Genomic DNA, 19849 nt, shown 5'->3' with positions numbered 1-19849 from the left:
CACTGAAGCTGGCACGTTCCCTGAGTTTTCCAGCAAGATGGTGCACCACCACATTATGGGTGCCAGGTCCGAGCATTCCTAGATGAACAGTTTCCTGGAAAGTGGATTGGTCGTTGTTGGCCAGCTGAATACCCCCCAAGGTCTCCCGATCTGACCCCCTTAGACTTTTATCTTTGGGGTCATCTGAAGGCAATTGTCTATGGTGTGAAAATACGAGATGTGCAGCACCTGAAACTACGGATACTGGATGCCTGTGCTGGCATTTCTCCTGCTGTGTTGCTATCAGTGTGTGAAGAGTGGGAGAAGAGGGTTAGAAGAGGGTTGCATTGACAATCCAACACAATGGGCAGCACATTGAACACATTTTATAAGTGGTCAGAAATCCCTATCTCCGCCAGGTCAGAGGATGTTTGGACTTATTGGCCAATTTGCATGAAGCCCGGGAGGCGGCGCAAGCTCGGAAAATAACGGACAGACAATGGCCACCCCGGAGCAGCCGCGTCAGCCTCACTTGCCGGATGTGGTTTTGCCCGGCTCGTCTGAGCCATCTGCGGGGAGGAAACCAACCATTCCCATTTTATTACGGTGTATCCATATAAATGGCCCACCCTGTAGTTTGTGTCTGTGAGCACCCGTGTGTACACCTGTGAGCATGAGCGCGCTTCATGTAACAATCTGCTAGAGGGTGTGGGGAGCCATAGCCCCGCCCCCCAGGGCATGAGGCAGGTATGGAGGAGATCCAGGCTCTAGACATCCAGAGACCCCCAGAGTGCAAGAGTCCAACGAAAACCAACTGCGGGGCAACCGTGCCACTCTCTCGGAAAGAGCTGAGGAGAGCCCCAGATGAAGGGTCACCCAGCAGCTGCGGAGCTGAATCCAGAGCGCCGGACACCAAGAACCACCAATGCACCGATGTCTGACGGCGTCAGCCACTGGCAGGGGGAGTGGTGGGGGGAGATAGGCCTCCATACCTTGGGGGGCCTGAGATGTCCCTAGAGAAGTGACGTCTGATACCCAACCTGACATATAGACACAGACAAACAGGCACACACAGATACAAACATCCATTCCCACCCTCATGCTCTCATATCAAAGTCAAGTCAAAGTCAAAGTCAACTTTATTTGTCAATTCTGCCACATGTACAGGACATACAGAGAATAATTTCATTACTCTCAAACCCTAGATGAAATAGCAAATGAACATTTAAATATAAGAGAGTGATTAAAAAATGCAAATAAAATAATTAAAAAGTAAAAATTTTAATAAATACAATACAATTTAACAAGAAAGCTATGCAATATACAATATACAATATTCAGGTAAGGGTAAATGACATTGAGTGTAAACCAGGCAGAGTAGTGCAAATAGGCAAATAGTGCAAATGGAGATTTAGTAATATACGGTAAGAGATAGTATAACAACAAAGTCTTTTTTTTTTTTTTTTTTTTTTTTTTTTTTAAATGACATCAGAAACAGCAGTATGCGACATTACGTGATGGCAGAGCTTCAGTTCATCCTTTGTCATTTTTTTTTTTTTTTTTTTTTTTTTTTTTTTTTAATAAATAGGACAGGGGGAATGAATGAGAGAGAGAGGGGGAGAGAAAGAAAGAAAACCCAAGGGGAGAAGAGACGGTGAGAAGGGGGGGGAAGAGAGACAAAAAAAAACAAAAAACTCCTGGGTCACCTGTATGGAGAAAAAACAAACAAACAAACAAACAAACAAACAGAGGAGACAGCAAACAACAAAGAGCAACATAATAATAGAGAAAACAAAGCACCATCACAATAAACTAGCTAGTCATAGATATCAGTATTTACTAAGTAATAAACGATATTGTGCAGCACGCAAGATAGACAGCGCACAGTGTGCTTTGAGGCAGCAGCCAAGAAAGCTTTAGTCCGCGTCTGTGAATACCCATGTGTGCATACCTGTGTGGATCAGCATGCTTGCATTCCAAAGGTTTCTCCATGTAATGATCTGCTAGGGAGTGTGGGGGGGCCACAGCCCCATCCTCCAGGGTGTGAAGCGGGTATGGAGGAGATCAAAACTCCAGACATCCAGAGGCCCCCAGAACACAAGAGACCATGGAAGACCAACAGAGGGGCAGCCGCGCCACTGTTCCAGTAAGAGCTGAGGAGAGTCCCAGATGAGGGCTCACTCAGCAGCCGCGGAGCAGAAGCCAGGGGGGGTTGCAGTGACGCGCCCGTGAGCTCCGCCGGCCCCCAGCTGCGCCTGAGTGACCGAGCCCTAGGCCGAGAGGCCGGGGGCACCCCACCTCCAAAGGGGCCCGAGCGAGCCCCAGGCCCCAGGCCCCGACAAGCGGCCGCCAAAGAGTGAGCCGGTGTGTACCCGGACGCCCACCCCCAGACACAAAGAACCACCAACACACCGACACCTGAGGGAGTCCGCCACCGGCAGGGGAAGTGGTGGTGGGTGGAGATAGGCCTCCAAACCTTGGAGGGCCTGAGGTGTCACCAGAGAGGTGGCGTCTGATACCCAACCTGACATATAGACACAGACATACAGGCACACACAGACACAAACATCCATTCCCACCCTCATGCTCTCATATGCACTCACTCCACACTCAACCAACGTGGAGACAGACATAAAGAGACGCTGTACACACAATCACACTCCCCAAGCGTACTCTACAAACCGGGTCTAGGTACCCTTGCCCCTGGAGGGGGGAATTGCACCCAGACCCAGGTGGTGTTACCCTTTTCCCTGCGGTGGGGAGAGGCAGACCACCCCGACTCCGCAGCAGCAGGGAGGCCCCACACCCCAGACCGCAGTCGGACGGCCAACTCCTCCTACTAGCCCCCCCGCTCCAGCAGGCCGCAGAGAATGGGGGTGGGAGAAGACTCCAAACCTCCCTCCACCCGCTCATTGTAGTGTTGATGCATATGTGTTCTAAGGTGCAATTAAAACCCAGGAGGGCATGGAGCTACCTGCCAAGGAGCAGCAGGTAAGCGCATGGTCCCTCCTGCTAGCCCTCAATGACTAAGTGTATTTAAAATTGAGAGGTGGGCAACGACGTCAGGGGTGAGGTATACACCCTGATGGTGATTTGGACTCCGTGATTGTGCCCACCCCCAAGATCCTATATGTATGTGTAATGAGAGTGTGAATAATGTGAATGTCTAAGTTGTGGGATAAAATTGAGGCAGAGGCAGCCAGAAGGGGACAGGGGGGGGGTAGCCTCCTCTGCACCCTGGTGACATACCCCCACTCCAAGGCCCTGCATGTGTGGGTGGTTGTGGAGGAGCGGGAAGAGGGAGGCAGCTGGAGATGGGGAGGGAAGGAAGGGAGGGGCAGGTAACCCCTCCCTGGGGCCAGCTCCCCCGCTGACCCCAGTAGGCACTCCCACCCTCCGCGACCCGCCAGGGAAGGGGGGCCCAGGCCCATCAGACCGGGGCCCAGTGCAGTAGCGCCCCCCGGCTCCACAGAGCCCTGGACAGTCCACCCAACCCCACCACAGAGAAAACTGCACCCACCCCACCAACCACACATCTTCCAGACTACATAAGACGGTAAACGCCCAGGCTGAGATCTTCCTCCACCTCTCCTGTATCTCCCCCTCCTGCAGAGAGTTCCTGAGAGAAGAAAGCTCCTGCCAGATGTGACCATCCCCCCCACCAGTTGAAGAGCCCCCCAGGCGGCTCGATGCACCGGCGGCACCCTGCTCCAGGGCCGGGCCCCCATGCACCCACCCGCCCACAACCCCGGCAACACACCAACCAGGACCCGAGCCCCCGAGGCCCGGCCCGGGCCCCCGCCCAGAGACGGAGCACCCCCAGAACCTCACGCCCATCCCGGACCCACCCAGGGGCAGCCAGGTTGCCAGGTCAGTAACCCACGTCCGTCAGCACAGACCCTCCCCTAGCCCCGCTGCACGCAGCCGCGAGGAAACAGTCACCTGAGAGCCAACAGAGCCCTCAACCGGACGTGACCGCTACCCCGGGTTGAGCCCCCCAAGGAAGATGCCTCCGGGGAACCCCCCGACGCCCTAAGCCTGTCCCTACCCCCTCACCAATCACAACAGTGAAGGCGGGACCAAACTATGACCCCCCACCCCCACTAGGTGATGGAGCTGATAAAAGGGGCCCAGAGCAATTGATCTGATGTGGTGGCAGAGGCTGTGTCAAGACTAATGTAATCTAATAGATAATTTCTATATTGGTTAGAATTAAGATTATTTTTATTTTTCCAGTTCATGAGGACTGTTTTCTTGGCTATGCATAGGGCAGTGAAGATCATATGGGCTATATTCTTTTCTGAAGTGACATTATCTAAGCTGCCCAACAAACACACTAAGGGGGAAGTTGGAATGTTACATTTCAGACATTTTGATAAGTCTTCACATATCTCGCGCCAAAACTTTTGCACTGGTGGACAGAACCAAAGAGCGTGGATGTAATTGTCTGGTGTATTGCCTTGACAGTGTGAGCAGTTGTTGGAAGATGTAAAGCCCATCTTAAACATCCGATGACCTGTATAGTGCACTCTATGAAGTATTTTGTATTGTATTAATTGCAGACTGGGATTTTTAATTAATTTAAAAGTTTTTAAGCAAATCTGAGACCAGAAGTTTTGGTCTAGGTTGACTGATAAATCTGCTTCCCACTTTGCAGTAGGAAGGGATATTGATTCATCTAATTTAGAAAGTGTTCTGTATATTTTAGATAATAATTTGGGGGATTTAAGAGTAAGAAAATGTGCCGCACTTAGTGGCGTTTGTAATTCAACTTGACTGAGGTTAAATTTCTTTTTTACTATGGATTTAATTTGTTGATATTCTAAAAACCTTGTCTTGTTGATCCCATATTGTTCAACTAGTCTGTCAAATGGGATAAATTCTGTTCCCTCTAATATATGTTCTAAGTATTTAATTCCTTTACAACTCCATTCTGGGAAATTAATCATATTATTGTTTTGTAATATGTCAGGGTTATTCCAGATAGGTGTACGTTTGCATGGGATTAATGAAGATTCCGTTATTTTTAGAAACTCCCACCATGCTGTTAGAGAAAAGCTGATGTTGATACTTTTAAAGCATTCATGTCTTTTGATGTTTGAGCTAATAAATGGTAGGTCTGAAATCTCTAGATCCTTGCATAGTGCCTGTTCAACATCTAGCCAGGGCTCAACTAAGAAGGTATGTTTTAACCATTCTGAGATGAACTGAAGCCTGTTGGCTAAGAAGTATTGGTGAAAATTAGGCAGATCTAATCCTCCTCTATCCTTGGTTCTTTGTAGCGTTTTTAAGCTAATACGCGGGGGTTTATCTTTCCAAAGGAATTTGGAAATATATGAATCCAGAGATCTGAACCAATCTTGTGATGGTTTGTTAGGGATCATCAAAAATAAGTAATTTATTTTTGGCAAGATCATCATTTTTATAGTGGCGACCCTTCCCATGAGTGATATGGGTAAAGATTTCCATCTAGTCAGATCGCCTTCTACTTTCTTTAGAAGTGGGATGTGGTTTAGTTTAGTTAAGTCTGAAAGCTTAGGAGAGACATTAATACCTAAATATTTAATATTTCCGGATTGCAGTGGGGCAGAGGAAGAATTATGGAAGGAGCAGTTAATGGGGAGAACTGTAGATTTTGGCCAGTTAATTGAATAATCTGAAACTCTTGAAAACCAGTTTATTAAAGTAATTACCTCAGAGAGGTTGGTTTGTGTGTTTTGCAGAAAAAGCAACACATCATCCGCATAGAGACTGATTTTATGTTCTATGTTCTTACATTTTATGCCCTTAATTGTTGTAGCCTGTCTAAATGCTGCTGCTAGAGGTTCGATAAAAATTGCAAAAAGTGAGGGGGAGAGTGGGCATCCCTGCCTGGTGCCCCTCAGGAGACAGAAGCTGGAGGATGTCTGGTCATTTGTTCTGATACGAGCCGTTGGGGAATTGTATAATATTCTTATCCAGTTTATGAAAGAGTTTCCAAAACCAAATTTGTGTAAAGTTGCGAATAAAAATTTCCAATTAACTCTGTCAAATGCTTTTTCTGCATCTAGAGATAATATTATGGCTTCGATGTTTTTATCGTATGAGTAGTCTATTAAATTAAGTAATCTACGAGTGTTTGTTGAGGAGTGCCGACCCTTTATGAAACCAGTTTGGTCAGGATGAATTAAGAGGGGGGTCATTTTCTCTAATCTCTTTGAGAGAGCTTTGCAGATTATTTTAAGGTCTACATTTAAAAGAGAAATTGGACGATAGCTTGAGGGAAATAAAGGGTCTTTGCCTGGTTTTAGCAGGAGACTAATGTTGGCAGAATTCATATTTGGTGGTAGTCTGCCATTTTCCTCGATTTCCTGCAACATGCTGTGGAATACTGGTGCCAAAATTGTCCAGAATTCTTTGTAGAATTCTGCAGGGAAGCCGTCTGGACCTGGAGCCTTATTATTGGGCATACTTATCAGGGCTTCCTGGAGTTCACTTGGCGTCAGTGGCGAATCCAATTCCATTGCTTGACTGTCTAGTAATTTTGGAAGAGTTACGTTGTCAAGAAACAGATCAATTTCATTTTTAGATGGGTTTATTTGTGGTGAGTATAAAGTTTCATAGAAATCCCTAAAAATGTTGTTTATTCTTCCAGGATCATATATTGTGTTCCCCGATAAATCTTTAGCAGCACATATAGTTGTTTTTTCTTTATTTATTTTTAGCTGGTTAGCTAGAAATCGACCTGATTTGTTACTGTGTTCAAAATTCTGCAAGCGAAGTCTTTGTATAAGGAATTGTGTTTTTTTATTAATAGTTTCATTTAATTCTAGTTTTGTTTTGCATATTTTGTTCAATGTTTCCTGATCTTGGTCGCACGCGTAGGCTTCTTCTAGTGATTTGATGTTTTTTTCTAATTCCTGAATATTTTTGTTTTCTTCTTTCTTTTTGTGTGATGAGAAAGAAATTATTTTACCTCTCATCACAGCTTTCCCTGCTTCCCATAGAACAGAAGCAGATATTCCGGGAGTGTCATTAAAGTCTAAATATGAAGTCCATTCCTTTTTAAAGTATTTAATAAAGTCTTCATCTTTAAGTAGTGATATATTAAATCTCCAGTTTTTACTTGGCGTAGTATTATTCTTGTGCATTAGTGTTAAAGATACAGGAGCATGATCGCTGACAGCTATAGGATGAATCTCAGTGTCTGAAATGTCACACAGCAGTGAGCTGCTGACCAAAAAATAATCCAGACGAGAGTAAGAGTGATGAACATGCGAGAAAAAAGTATATTCCTTACTGGTGGGGTGAAGAGAGCGCCATGCATCGCAAAGACCAAAGTCGCTCATATACTGTTTGATTATATTTGTGGACTGCCAATTACGCTGAGTTCCTGTTGTGTTGAGCCTATCCATTTCTTCATTTAGTCCAAGGTTGAGGTCACCGCCAAGAATGAGTGTGCAATCAAGGTGTTCAGAGAGTGCACTAAAAAAACCGTGGAAGAATGAGGGTTCATCAACATTTGGACCATATATACTAACAATACATAGTTTTTTGTTCAATATTGATAGTTTAATAATTAGAAATCTACCCTCTGGATCTATAACTGTATCGAGTACTGTAAAATTAACATTTTTATGTATTAAAATTGCTACTCCCCGTTGTCTAGAATTATAACCGGCTGCAAACGCGTTAGGAAACTCAGGTGTTTTAAGTTCGTTTAAACCTGTGACAGGTTTGTGAGTTTCTTGTAATAAAACAACATCTGCCTGTAGTTTTTTAAGCTGGTTAAATATTTTTAACCTCTTTCCTCTGGTGCCAGCTCCATTTACATTCCATGTGACAAACCTCAGCATGCCCTTAATTGTGCGTGTATGTTTAATGATGTATGCTGGGTGTTTCGTTTAGACAGGTGGAGAGAATATGGAAACATCCCTTGTTTGTAAATAGAAAGAGAAAAAGAAGTGTGGTGAGAGACTCCATAAGTCTGACTATGTGTGTGAATATTCACTAATATGAACAAGCGTGGCTTGCTTATGTGTCCTGCAAGTCTGTGCGTGCTGTGAGGCTGTTGTGAATGTGCTGCCGTTGAGCTGATGTGTTTGCGTGATCGTGTTGTGAAAATATGGAGAAATAGAGGGTGTTGTTTGTAGGTGAGTGGGGAAGTAGGTGATCACAGCAGTGAAAGACAAGAGAAAGAAAGAAACCACATGAACTGTGAGCGACAACAAAAAAAAGGAAACGAAACGGAAACATTCCAATTAAAGCAATGACGGAGGGTGACGGTATTATATCTGCTATGACATCCTACTGATATTACTAGGTTAAACACATTTTAAAGGAGAAAGTGTGAATGAATAAGAAAAGAGTGTAGCGGGTTCTTATCTGGAGTGCAGTCAGTATAACCACGGTGTGGTGCCGGGGTCGCGGTACAGCTGTCCGTCCACGTAGAGCCGGTCCACAGCGATGACAGCACGGGAGCCTTTCTGGATAAAGCTACGTCGAACTGGGAACAGGACCTTGCGTCGTTCCAGGATCTCTTTGGGGAACTGGTCGTTCACGCTGAAGTCCGTTCCTTTCAGCTCTCTGCCGCGACTCTTCACCTGTTCCTTTTGTTTGAATTGGCTGAATTTGGCCACAATAGGCCGTGGTCTCCCGGTCCGCGACCTCACGCCCCCCAAGCGATGTACTCTATCGAAGTCGATGTTCTTTACGGTGTCCTCCGGCAGCTTCAGGTGGATTTTAATGAAGCTTTTCACCGTTGCCTCTGCGTCCTCTCCGGCAGTTTCTGGAATACCAGAAAACACAAGATTATCTCTCATGCTACGGGCTTGTAAATCGATAACGGACTCTTTTATTTTTTTATTTTCAATGTTTAGCTGGGTCACGTTATCGGTGAGAGATTTAACCGACTCCCGTAGCGTGGCATTTTCAGCGGCAAGCGTTTCCACCTGCCGCTGGCTGAATTCCAGGGATTCTCTCAGAGATTTAAATTCCCGGTGTAAGATCTCCACCAGGGACAGCCTCGCATCGAAACTGGACAATCGCTTGTCGATGGACTCCAGGATTTCTGCGATGTCTTTGCCGGCAGGCGATGTTGTACCGGGGGAGTCTGCCTGGCGACTTCTCTTCGATGACGGCGTCTCGATTTTGGCCGGGGAAGATGCACTCTGGGCCTTATGCATTACTAAATCTTGAAAACAGCGGTCGATGTAATCTTGGAGAGCGTCTAAACTCTCCCCGTTGTCCTCCAGGGTGTTAGAGATGATAAAACAGATGTTGTTAGTTATATGACAATTGATTAGTATATTTGGAAAATATTTGGAAATACTGAAGCTTGGAAAACCTTTGTTAAACTCTATGCTACCATTTGCTTTTTCTCCGCCAAAATCTCCGGCGTCTGACGTCACCTACAACATCACTTCCGTCACTTACCTCTCCTAACAACAAAGTCTTATGAGGTAATGGCAGTCCAATGCTCCAATGGCAGTCCAATTTGCTATGCAAATACTCAGCACTCACCCAACGTGAAGACAGAGATAAATAGACACTGTACACACAATCACACTCCCCAAACGTACTCTATGCCCCAGGTCTAGGTACCTTTGCCCCTAGAGGGGGAAACTGCACCCAGACCCATGTCATTATAGAGCTTGCTTTGAAAAACTGGTGCGCAGTCATGTTGGAACAGAAAGGAACCATCCTCAAACTGTTCCCACACAGTTGGGGGCATGAAATTGCCCAAAATGTCATGGTAAACTGAAGCATTTACAGTTCCTTTCACTGGAACTAAGGGCTCACACTATAACCCCCCCCACCTAACTTTACGCATGCAACAGTGCAGTCAGACATGTACTGTTCTCCTGTCAACAACCAAAACCAGACTCGTGGGTTTTTTGTCAGTGGATTACATCTTTAACAGAAAATTGGCAAAACATGACAAAAGAACCCACAAAATCTGTTAAAAGACTGTGATGTGGTCATTTTCTGTGCTATAGAATAAAAATAAAGATGAGCTAAAGTTAATCTTAACCAGGTCAAAGTAAACAAAGTGGTTGTTTTGCATCAATCCTAGATTACCAGAAGAAGAACAGGAAAAGATGGTGGAACGGGCTATTTGTCCTTATGACTTTCTGCTCAAAGCGTTAGAAAGACTAAGAAAGGTAAAGGTTGGAAGAAAAGACTAAAGTGGACTCTAGTAATCCATTAAAAATACTCTCTGCTACAATTTAATGTACATATGTGCATAAAATTAAGTTTAGGGATATTGTGCTCACAAAATAGTTTTGGACGTTAAATCCTTTTGCACATCTGATGGAAAATCCAGTTCTTCCCTTCTCTGTTTTAAGTTGACCTACCTAAGTGAATGGCTCCATAGACTCATGTTTGTCTTTATCTCTATTGACTTTTTCTATTTAATCCTCTATTAAAAGATATTTAATGCAGTTTACCAAATGCCAATGGACACTTCTCCCATTCTTGTCTTTCTTCTTACACCTTTCCCCCTCTCCGAGTGAAGCTATCTCACAGTCTTTTCTTTGTGAAATGAAACACACCAGTAGGCTTTTAGCCAGCAGCAGACTGTGTGGCCAACATACAAACAGTTTATATGTTTGCTGATGTTTGCTGAGCTGATAGAAACGCTGTATTTGTTCCTGCCACTTTATGCAACATTTAATCACGACCAACCGCAGCATCGCACACAGTGCAAGAGTGATGACTTCAGCACTTGTGATGCAGTTTGCTTTATCCTCATCTTCCATGTCACCAGCTGCACCGTACAGTGGTTGTGGTTTCAGTTTTAATTGCCTCCCCTGCATTTCTCAGCTTTTGTTACAAGCAAACCTCAGAGCGACTGCAGATTTCCCCCAGCCTTGCAAACCGTAACATTTCCATTACAATCTCTCTATAAAATTTGTAATGTGAGTAATAACTTTATGGTTTGAAACTGTTTTGTGTAACACATCTTTAACTTCATTGACTCTATGTGTCATGGTCCGGAGTCTGTGACTCCGTGTTTATGTTTAGTTTATTATTATTCTGTGGTTTTGTTTATCTTAGGTTTTTGTACTCTTCTGTTTCACGTTTCATGTGCCGATATAGGTGTCCTCCAGTCTGTGTTCAGTCGGTGTGTTTCCTGTTTTACTTTGAAGGTCTCTGTCTGATGTCAGTGTGTTCTGTTTACGTTTCCCCTGCCTCGTCAGCTGTTATGTCTCCCAGGTGTGTTTCCCTCCTGTTTCCCATCCCCTGATTACTGGTGAGTGTATTTATAGTGTGTGTTCCCCCGTCCTCGTTGCTGGTTCGTCTGTGTTGTTCCCCTCCATCTTCCTGCGTATCCATCTCTGTCCATCTCTGGGTTTGGTTTGTTAGCTGTTCCAGTTTCGTTTCTTCTCGCCATGCCGTTTCTGTTTGTATGTCATCCTCCTTACTAAATAAAGTTCACTCTCATCACAAGCCGCATCTTGGGTCCTTATCTACAACTCCACACGTCTGCCACGCTAGACGTGACACTATGGCTTTTTTCATTTTTGATACATTACTTATCTTAAAAATACAAATGTAGGGTGGAGGAGAGAGACTTTGTAACACCCAGCAAGTAAGTGCTGGCAGAGGCTCCAGTACCCCTGCCAATAGATAAGAAATTGCATGAGTGGATAGAAATGAAAGTATAAGTCAGACCAAAGTATAAATGTTTATGTGGAAACTCGTTTTTATTTAAAGAAAATTGATTTTTTTGATGTTTAACTTTCACAGGGCATATAAGAAGAAATAAATAATGGTATAAAGAAATGTGACTCAGACAGAGTTTAGAAACACTTCCTCTTCAGCAACAGAGATGACTCCATACACATACACATAGCTGTTTGCTATGTACCAGAAGTGAAAGTACAAGATACAAGCTTTTGTTCTTTACATCAAAGCAAAGCACTGCAACATCAAGACAACATCGCCAAGATGATTGACAACGACATCGTACTTGAAGCACTGGGGGTGATCTGCAATGCTAAGATAACTTCTGTTCAACAAAAACAAGGAGAAGTTGGCATCGGTTCTGGTCTTCTCGAAGCTTTCAAAAATTTGTTTTTCACAGCTCCTGCTACGCAGCTGCCTGTTACGCAGCTCATTTCTACAGTTGTGGATGGAGATCAAACTTGGTAAATGTTATACTAAACCTCTGATAACAACTACTTTAAATGTCATTACTGAAACAGGATTGTAGGTTTTTAAAAGGATTAGGCTTTAGAATAGAATTACTGGTGCAAAAAATGTTTCAAAAATAATTTAGATGACACTAGTAAAACTGTGACTGTGCCGAGACTCAAAGTCAGGTTGTAGTTTCGAAAACCCAAAGAAGTTTAATCGTTTCACAACAGGATAGAAAAATATGTGTGCTCATTTTTACCTGCATTTCACTTTATATAGTGTAAAAAAAAAGTCCAATTAAAATCCACCATTTTCATTTTCAACAGCTAAAATTTCAGATTGTTCAAACTTCTGAGACATAACTCATTAACTTTTGTAAAACAGCATGACCTATAAGCCATGCATAATCTGATTTAAAATATATTTAAGTCGATGACATGAAAAGACAGCTGATCTGCTTTGGAACTTTATGCTTACAGCTCGGTGTCACAAAGCAGCTTGATGAGGATTGATGGGCACGTGTCTTCTGGATTGCCCGGGAATATAGGTATTAAAGGTTTTCCAGCAAATAAACATGTATCAAAATTTGAAATAGAGGAAAGAAATGGAAGGCGTTTCATCATCAACGAGGAAGAATTCTTTGACCCCAGATTTCACTACGACTTTACTGGAATGAAAGACACAGATACCTTTTACAGAGGTGACGAAGAGTACTGGCGTCCCTATGGTTGGCAGCGTTTTGCTATCAAGGTAAGTATCCCTTTGAAGCAGCCATGTTATTCATGTTCAGCATTTAAACTGCTATAACTGGTCCTTAAACACTATCAAGCACTGGATGATACTGATACTCACTGAAAAAGACGCATTATGAATTCAATGATACCACCGTAAAAGTTACTTATAAAAAATGAAGTGTATAATGAAATGAAGCATATAGTATATGAAATATATAGTAGAATAAAATCAAAAGATGGTTCACAATGTTATTAATAGATCATTTAGAAGCATTACAATGACATTGATATCAAAATATAGAGTTGGTTTTGTTTTCTGTTGCTGGCTTTATTAGAAACTTTCAACTAGCGGCTGTGATGAACAAATAAAATGCAGACTTTTTTCTCTTGGTAGATACAGTGGAAGGAGGGCTGTGACTTCAATAGATTGTCAAAAGAATTTATATTATATTTCACGGGAAATCAGAATAATGACAATAATAATTTTACTTTTACTTTTATTTGACTTTTTAAAATTTGTGTGTAAAACACGTGTTTAACTTTTGCAAAGATAATCTATGGACTGTCTGAAACAAACAAAAGCAGTTTTGATGACCTCAGACCGACAGACTGTGTCTTCGTACTCGAGCTGCGCCCTCTAGATAGCATCCTCTGCTCTTATGTCCCACTGCCCCATCCATTCCAGCCTCTAGATACAAAACAAACAAACAGATGCAGAAATAACTACAGATAAAGAGATAACTTTTGGCTCTTTGACCTATCAAAAGCGATAGTTTTTTTGTTGTTGTTGTTTTTTTTGACTGTGTTCTGCTATGAGTTGTGCCCCTCAGCTTACGTAACTCTATGAAGCTATCATCTGTTATAACATCATAACAGATTTTCTTGCATGAAAACATTTGATCACAGGTCCTGGATAAGTATGATGGAAATGAATGGCTCGGCACAGCAGGCTATCGCACTCGGTCAGTGTCAGGGGAGTGGCCTGTGTCCTACCATGGGACATCTTATGACTCTGCTTGTGACATCATCAAAGGACGTTTCAAGGTTTGATTACATCATCTCTGGTACTGCAGTATTTTAACCAGTGAAAATATGATACGATGCTTTAATATGGCAATACTTTTTTACATGCCTAGTAAGCCTCCTCTGTCAGGAAGTCTGTGTCTCCATCATCTCCATGATGACTTCCCATGATGCAATGAGCATTTCATCTCCACTCCAATTGCTGTATAGTTATTTGACACAATATCTTAAAATATTTCATGAATGTTTATCTTCTGTCTGTCTGTGTTTTTGTCCTCTTGTTGTTTGTTGGTCTTTCTCTGCTTCTCTTTCCCTCAGCCCCTGATCAGTATCTACTGAAATTTCAATAGATTTCATCTTCAGTAGAAGCAGAACATAACAGAAAAACACAATACGTGTTAACAAAGACTGTGATGTGCTCATTCCCTATGCTGTAGAATAGAAACGTGATCTACTGTTAGTTATTGTACATCTTTAACTAAATAAATAAATAAAATGGTTAAAAATGACTTAAAGTTTATCTTATTCAGGTCAAAGTAAATAAACTGTAACATTCTCTAAATTATCTAAATCTCTAAATTAATTTCTAATTCCTCTCACTTTATTTAACAGCCAGGTCACCGTGACGTCTATGGTAGAGGGGTTTATTCTACACCTGACATCGAAGTGGCCCTCAAATACTGTAAAGATTTCAAGTCCAAAAAAAACGGCAAGACGTACAAAGTGATTCTGCAGAATCGGATCAACCCCAGATACAGAGAGAAACACCACAATGATAAGTACTGGCTGGTTCCCATCAATGATAGAGTATCAAAAGAAGAAGAGGAAAAGATGGTGGCGCGTGCCATTCGTCCCTATGGCCTTCTGTTGAAAGAGTTCTAAAAGACCAAAACGGTCACTAGAGGTCGCAGAAAAGCCAAATAAAGACTAAAGCAGACTCTAGTAATGCTCTGTGCTGCAATGTAATGTGTAGTAAACCCTAAAATTTTTTATTTACCCGCATGCATAAAAATGTTTGTGGAAAGAGAAGTGAAGTTAAGGGGTTATTATTATGCTCACAAAACTGTTCTCACTAAGAAATTCAGGTAGACGTTCAATCCTTCTTTGTTCTTATGAGCTCTGAAGAACTGGTGGATGATTTGTAATTCCTTGATGAGATCTATTACCAGTGTTAGTCAAGTTACTTGAAAAAAGTAATTAGTAACTAATTACTGATTAATACTCCATAAAAGTAATCCATGATACACAACCTGAATAAATAATAAAGCAACAGACCTTTCAGCCCAATTCTACTTTTTCTGCATAATCCATCAAATAAAATTGAATCTTTTAAAAACTTGTTTTATCAGTTTTAATCTTTTAATTTTATGCACATTGCATTAAGCAAAAATGAAATTATATTCAACAGTCTTTGACTTGAAGAAATTTGTTTAACATTTAAACCTATTTTCTGCATATTCCCACATATAAAATAAAATAATTTTTTGTGTTTACACTCACTCTTTCAAATAGATGCAAGTAAAACACAGCAAAAAATAAATAGAATCAACGCTCAGAGTCACTAAGTCCTGTCGTTCTTAAATCTATCTTCACCTGTTAAGCAGGAGTGGGGCGGGTGGAGGTTTGCCCGGTGCCACAGTAGTCATGTCAGTGGGGGTATCCGGGGGTTTCTCTGTGAATTTCACATTCCTGTGGCAGCGTGCTCGGTGCTTGCTCAGATTTCAAGTTAAATTTTTCGCTGTAGAAAGACATTTTCTTCCCACGCAGAGTGTACAGCGGATGCTCATATTTTAGTCACTTTTTACCGACTAAAGTAATGTAAGTACGTCCAAGCTTTAAATGCTGCATAGTCGTACTCTGTCCTGCACTCCATACTATCCATTGTTGATCTACACAAGTCTGTTGCTGCCACAGGTGTCGCACGTGCTTATGTCATTGTCATGAGACACTCTCACAAACAAAATCACGGTTTAGTAACGCAGTAAAGCGGCGTGCTTACTGGAAAGTAACAGTAATCTATTTACTTTTTTTGCGATAGTAATCCCTTATATTACTCATTACTTGAAAAAAGTAATCGGATTACAGTAACACATTACTGCTGTTAATTCCAGTTCTTTGAATTCTTAGGGCCAAGAAAGACACGGCTCAAAAGTGGTCCTTTTACTTTAAAAATGATCTTTAATTAACATATCCTGGATATGGAGACCTGAACACACGGACACACAAGCTCAGGTCTGAAGCACAAAACAGGAAGCCTAGTCATTTATATACTTGCTCTCTACATCATACCACACTTTAAGTTTCAATCAAACAGCCTAGTTGGTTTCACTTTCACTTCATTCTAGCTGCAAAAGCAGGCTTCTGCAAAAGCATGTAATTTCCTGTCAGTCCTGTCGGCACAAACTGTACTAAGAGTTGGGCCTCTCTTATCCAGAAAAAATATAATAGCAGATAAGCCGATTATATTTTTAAATTCCAACACTGCCCATCTCTGTCTATAATAGCTCTTAATTGCACACGATCACACATTTTTACCAAAATATGTATATATCTAGTTGACCTGCTCCTTTTTTCTCATTTCTCATTTTCACAATTTAAATGCATTAAAAATGAAAAAAACTCCCCATCATTTATAATATTGCACTTTGATTCATGCTAATTTTATAAATAATGTGTTCCTTTGCTTTACTCTTTTTGAAGTGTGAAAAAAAGCATCTCCAGAAATTATTGTTTGTACTTTTTGCTGCAAAAGTGTTTCTTTGATGCTTGTTGTTCTTGCATGAGGGGAGAGAAAATCTAAAGTGTAAAAATTGTTTAAGATGAAATTATGTACGTTTAAATGAAATGCAAGCTTAGAGCAGAAAATTGTAAAAGGTTTGATATTTGTGCAATTTTACTTCTCAGATTTTGAAGATTTTAGATGTTTGTCACTAGTAAATATGCTTTTAACTATGTATATTGAGTTCCTTTAAATGTCCCAACATTCTAATCAGTCTAATTTGTAAGTGGGAAGTTACTGAGCTCTTTTTTGTCACAATATCTATATAAATATCCAGTAAGCAGGAGTTCACTGGGTAAAAACAGCTTGAGCTAGAGGTCAGAGAAGAATTGCCAAACTGCTTCATGATGATAGGAAGGTCATAGTCCCAAGTGAGAGTGTGTCAGGAAGCGTGTCCTGTGTGATATCTTAAGTAAGTCAAACATGTAGATCATCGAGAAGAACATTTCGATAACGGATTAGTCAGATCTGTGGACAACACCAACAACCTCTGATGCTGTTGAAAGGCATGTTCAGAGGCATCAAGAAAGACGGAAAGGCAAGGATGTAAGGAGAGGTAGAGACCAGGTGAAAGGGGAGCAAAGCCAGGCGCTACTAATGCTCTAGTCCGCTGTCGCTAGGAAGAGAGATAGAGCAGGTGTCATCTTGAAGGAAAAACTTGTGTTTTGGAGGTGAAGAAAACAGAGGTGAAGAGGAGGTGTTGGTAGGTATGATGTTAAGGAGAACAATGCTGAAGAACAGAAGGTAGTGGATCTTGTGAAAAAGATGGAAATGGCCGTGATGAACACTGATGGGGTTTGCAGAATGTACTCCACCATACAAAATACACTGAATCCTGGCAAAGGTACTTCTTGACACTGGGCTGTTAGAAAAATGCTACATTTTCATTAGAATTTCTTGCTTTGGGGGGGCGTGGTTAGCAAGCAATGGCGTAGGACGTTTTTTGGAAGAGCTCCGCACCAGCCTGTAATTTTCTGTTTATACCCATCTGTTTTTTGACACCTTTCTGTTGATTTCTGACGTTTGGATATATCTTATAACAATGACGAAGCCTAAGGCTCCAAAAGCCCGTGAAAAGACTGAGAAAATCGGAGAAGATGGAGGTGAACCAGCTAGTGTAGCTAACGGGCACGCGCTAGCTGGGGAGCCGAGTGCAATTAGCCCCGTAGTCAGACCTGTTACAGATCGTCAACTTTTCTTTATTATCAGGTGTGTTTCCAGAATCACTAAAAACTGCTGTAATAAAACCTATACTGAAAAAGGACAATCTTGACAAGACACAAATGAACAACTACAGGCCGATCTCAAATCTCCCATTTTTAAGTAAGATCATTGAAAAAGCAGTTTCTCAACAGCTCAATTACTTCTTAAAACAGAATAATTGCTACGATGCCTTCCAGTCAGGTTTTAGACAGAACCACAGCACTGAAACCACTCTGACCAAAGTGTTTAATGACATATGTCTGAATACAGACAGTGGAAAAATGTCAGTCTTAGTTTTACTGGATCTCAGTGCAGCATTTGATACAGTTGACCACAACATATTACTCAAACGACTGGAGAACTGGACAGGTCTTTCAGGAACTGTACTAAACTGGTTCAAAACATACTTAGAAAACAGGAAATACTTTGTATCATTAGGTAACTTCACATCTGAGCAGACAAGTATCACATGTGGAGTTCCCCAAGGTTCCATCTTGGGACCCCTTCTGTTTAACATCTACATGCTCCCACTGGCACAGATTATAAACAACAACAAAATAAACTATCACAGCTATGCAGATGACACACAAATATATATCACAATGTCACCAGGAGACCAAGGCCCTGTGCAGGCTCTTGGTAAATGCATTGAGGAAATCAATGACTGGTTGTGCCACAATTTTCTCCAGCTAAACAAAAACAAAACTGAGGTAATAGTCTTTGGCGCCAAAGAAAAACGATTACAGGTCACCAGAGAACTTCAATCTATACATCTAAAAACCACAAACCAGGCGAGAAATTTGGGTGTAGTGATGGATGCAGACCTAAACTTAGAAAAACACATTAAGACAATAACAAAGTCAGCTTACTATCACCTCAAGAATATTTCAAGGATAAAAGATCTGATGTCTCAACAGGACCTGGAAAAACTAGTCCATGCATTCATCTTTAGTAGGCTTGATTACTGTAACAGCATCTTTACAGGTCTACCTAAAAAATCAGTCAGACAACTACAGCTCATTCAGAACTCTGCTGCTCGAGTCCTCACTAAGACCAAAAAAGTGGACCACATCAGTCCAGCTCTGAGGTCTTTACACTGGCTGCCTGTCCGTCAGAGGATAGACTTTAAAGTTCTGATGCTGGTCTATAAAGCTCTGAATGGTTTAGGACCAAAATACATCAGTGACCTCCTGACCCAGTATGAACCTTCCAGATCCCTTAGGTCATCTGGATCCGGTCTTTTATCAGTTCCCAGAGTTAGAACCAGACACGGAGAAGCTGCATTCAGCTTTTATGCTCCTTATATCTGGAACAAACTCCCAGAAAGCCTCAGATCAGCTGAAACACTCAGTTTATTTAAATCCAGGTTGAAGACTCACCTGTTCTCAGCTGCATTTGAATAAAGCACCAAATCCACACTTTTAAGCTTAAATTTCAAAACTTACATTAACTACTGATTTTATCTACTGTTCTGATTTTATCTGTTTTGATTTTATATACTGTTTTGTTTGTTTGTTTGTTTGTTTGTTTGTTAATTAGTTAGTTAGTTTATTTGCTTGTTTTAATCAATTTTAAATCATGCTTTTTATTTGTTTTTGTTTCTAATGTCTCTGTAAAGCACTTTGAATCACCTTGCTGTTGAATTGTGCTATACAAATAAACTTGCCTTGCCTTGCCTTGCCGTAACTTCCCAAGTGGCTAACCCGACGTCCGCCGACATAATGAGTGCAATCACTAGATTGGAGGCTTCGGTTGATAGCAAATTGACTGCTATCTCAACCACGATGAATGCTGTGGAGGCCGCTCTTTCCGCGGTAACTGGGAGGATACATGATGTTGAGGAAGCTGTAAATGGGCATGACGAGAGGATTGCCGTCTTAGAGGCGCTCTGCGACTCGCTCCAGAAAGGCTACGATTTACATCACAAAAAATTGGATGACCTCGAGTCCCGGTCCAGACGACAGAATATCAGGATCCTTGGAGTCGCGGAGGGAACAGAGAAAGGGAA

General features: G+C 41.9%; 1 protein-coding gene across 1 annotated transcript; it reads left to right on the top strand.

Annotated features, from left to right (window-relative positions):
* The first annotated feature begins 11163 nt into the window (after nt 1-11163).
* LOC101465935 (uncharacterized) lies at nt 11164-16928 on the top strand. Its single transcript, XM_004570455.5, has 5 exons — nt 11164-11215; nt 11713-12113; nt 12582-12852; nt 13743-13880; nt 14472-16928. Exons 2-5 carry the CDS (start codon nt 11914-11916, stop codon nt 14739-14741), a joined length of 879 nt encoding a protein of 292 aa, XP_004570512.1. The 5' UTR covers nt 11164-11215; nt 11713-11913; the 3' UTR covers nt 14742-16928.
* Nucleotides 16929-19849: the final 2921 nt, after the last annotated feature.

Source organism: Maylandia zebra, linkage group LG18 (assembly GCF_041146795.1).
Source record: "Maylandia zebra isolate NMK-2024a linkage group LG18, Mzebra_GT3a, whole genome shotgun sequence".
Classification (NCBI taxonomy): domain Eukaryota; kingdom Metazoa; phylum Chordata; class Actinopteri; order Cichliformes; family Cichlidae; genus Maylandia; species Maylandia zebra.
This window is presented reverse-complemented; position numbering and strand designations above follow the sequence as displayed.

What these genes read in the sequence shown, in the direction of transcription:
- LOC101465935 (XM_004570455.5), top strand. Translation starts at nt 11,914, where the DNA reads ATGATTGACAACGACATCGTACTTGAAGCACTGGGGGTGATCTGCAAT. An exon ending in GTGGATGGAGATCAAACTTG is followed by an intron (nt 12,114 to 12,581) that starts GTAAATGTTATA and finishes TTATGCTTACAG; the next exon opens with CTCGGTGTCACAAAGCAGCT. An exon ending in TCATCAAAGGACGTTTCAAG is followed by an intron (nt 13,881 to 14,471) that starts GTTTGATTACAT and finishes TTTATTTAACAG; the next exon opens with CCAGGTCACCGTGACGTCTA.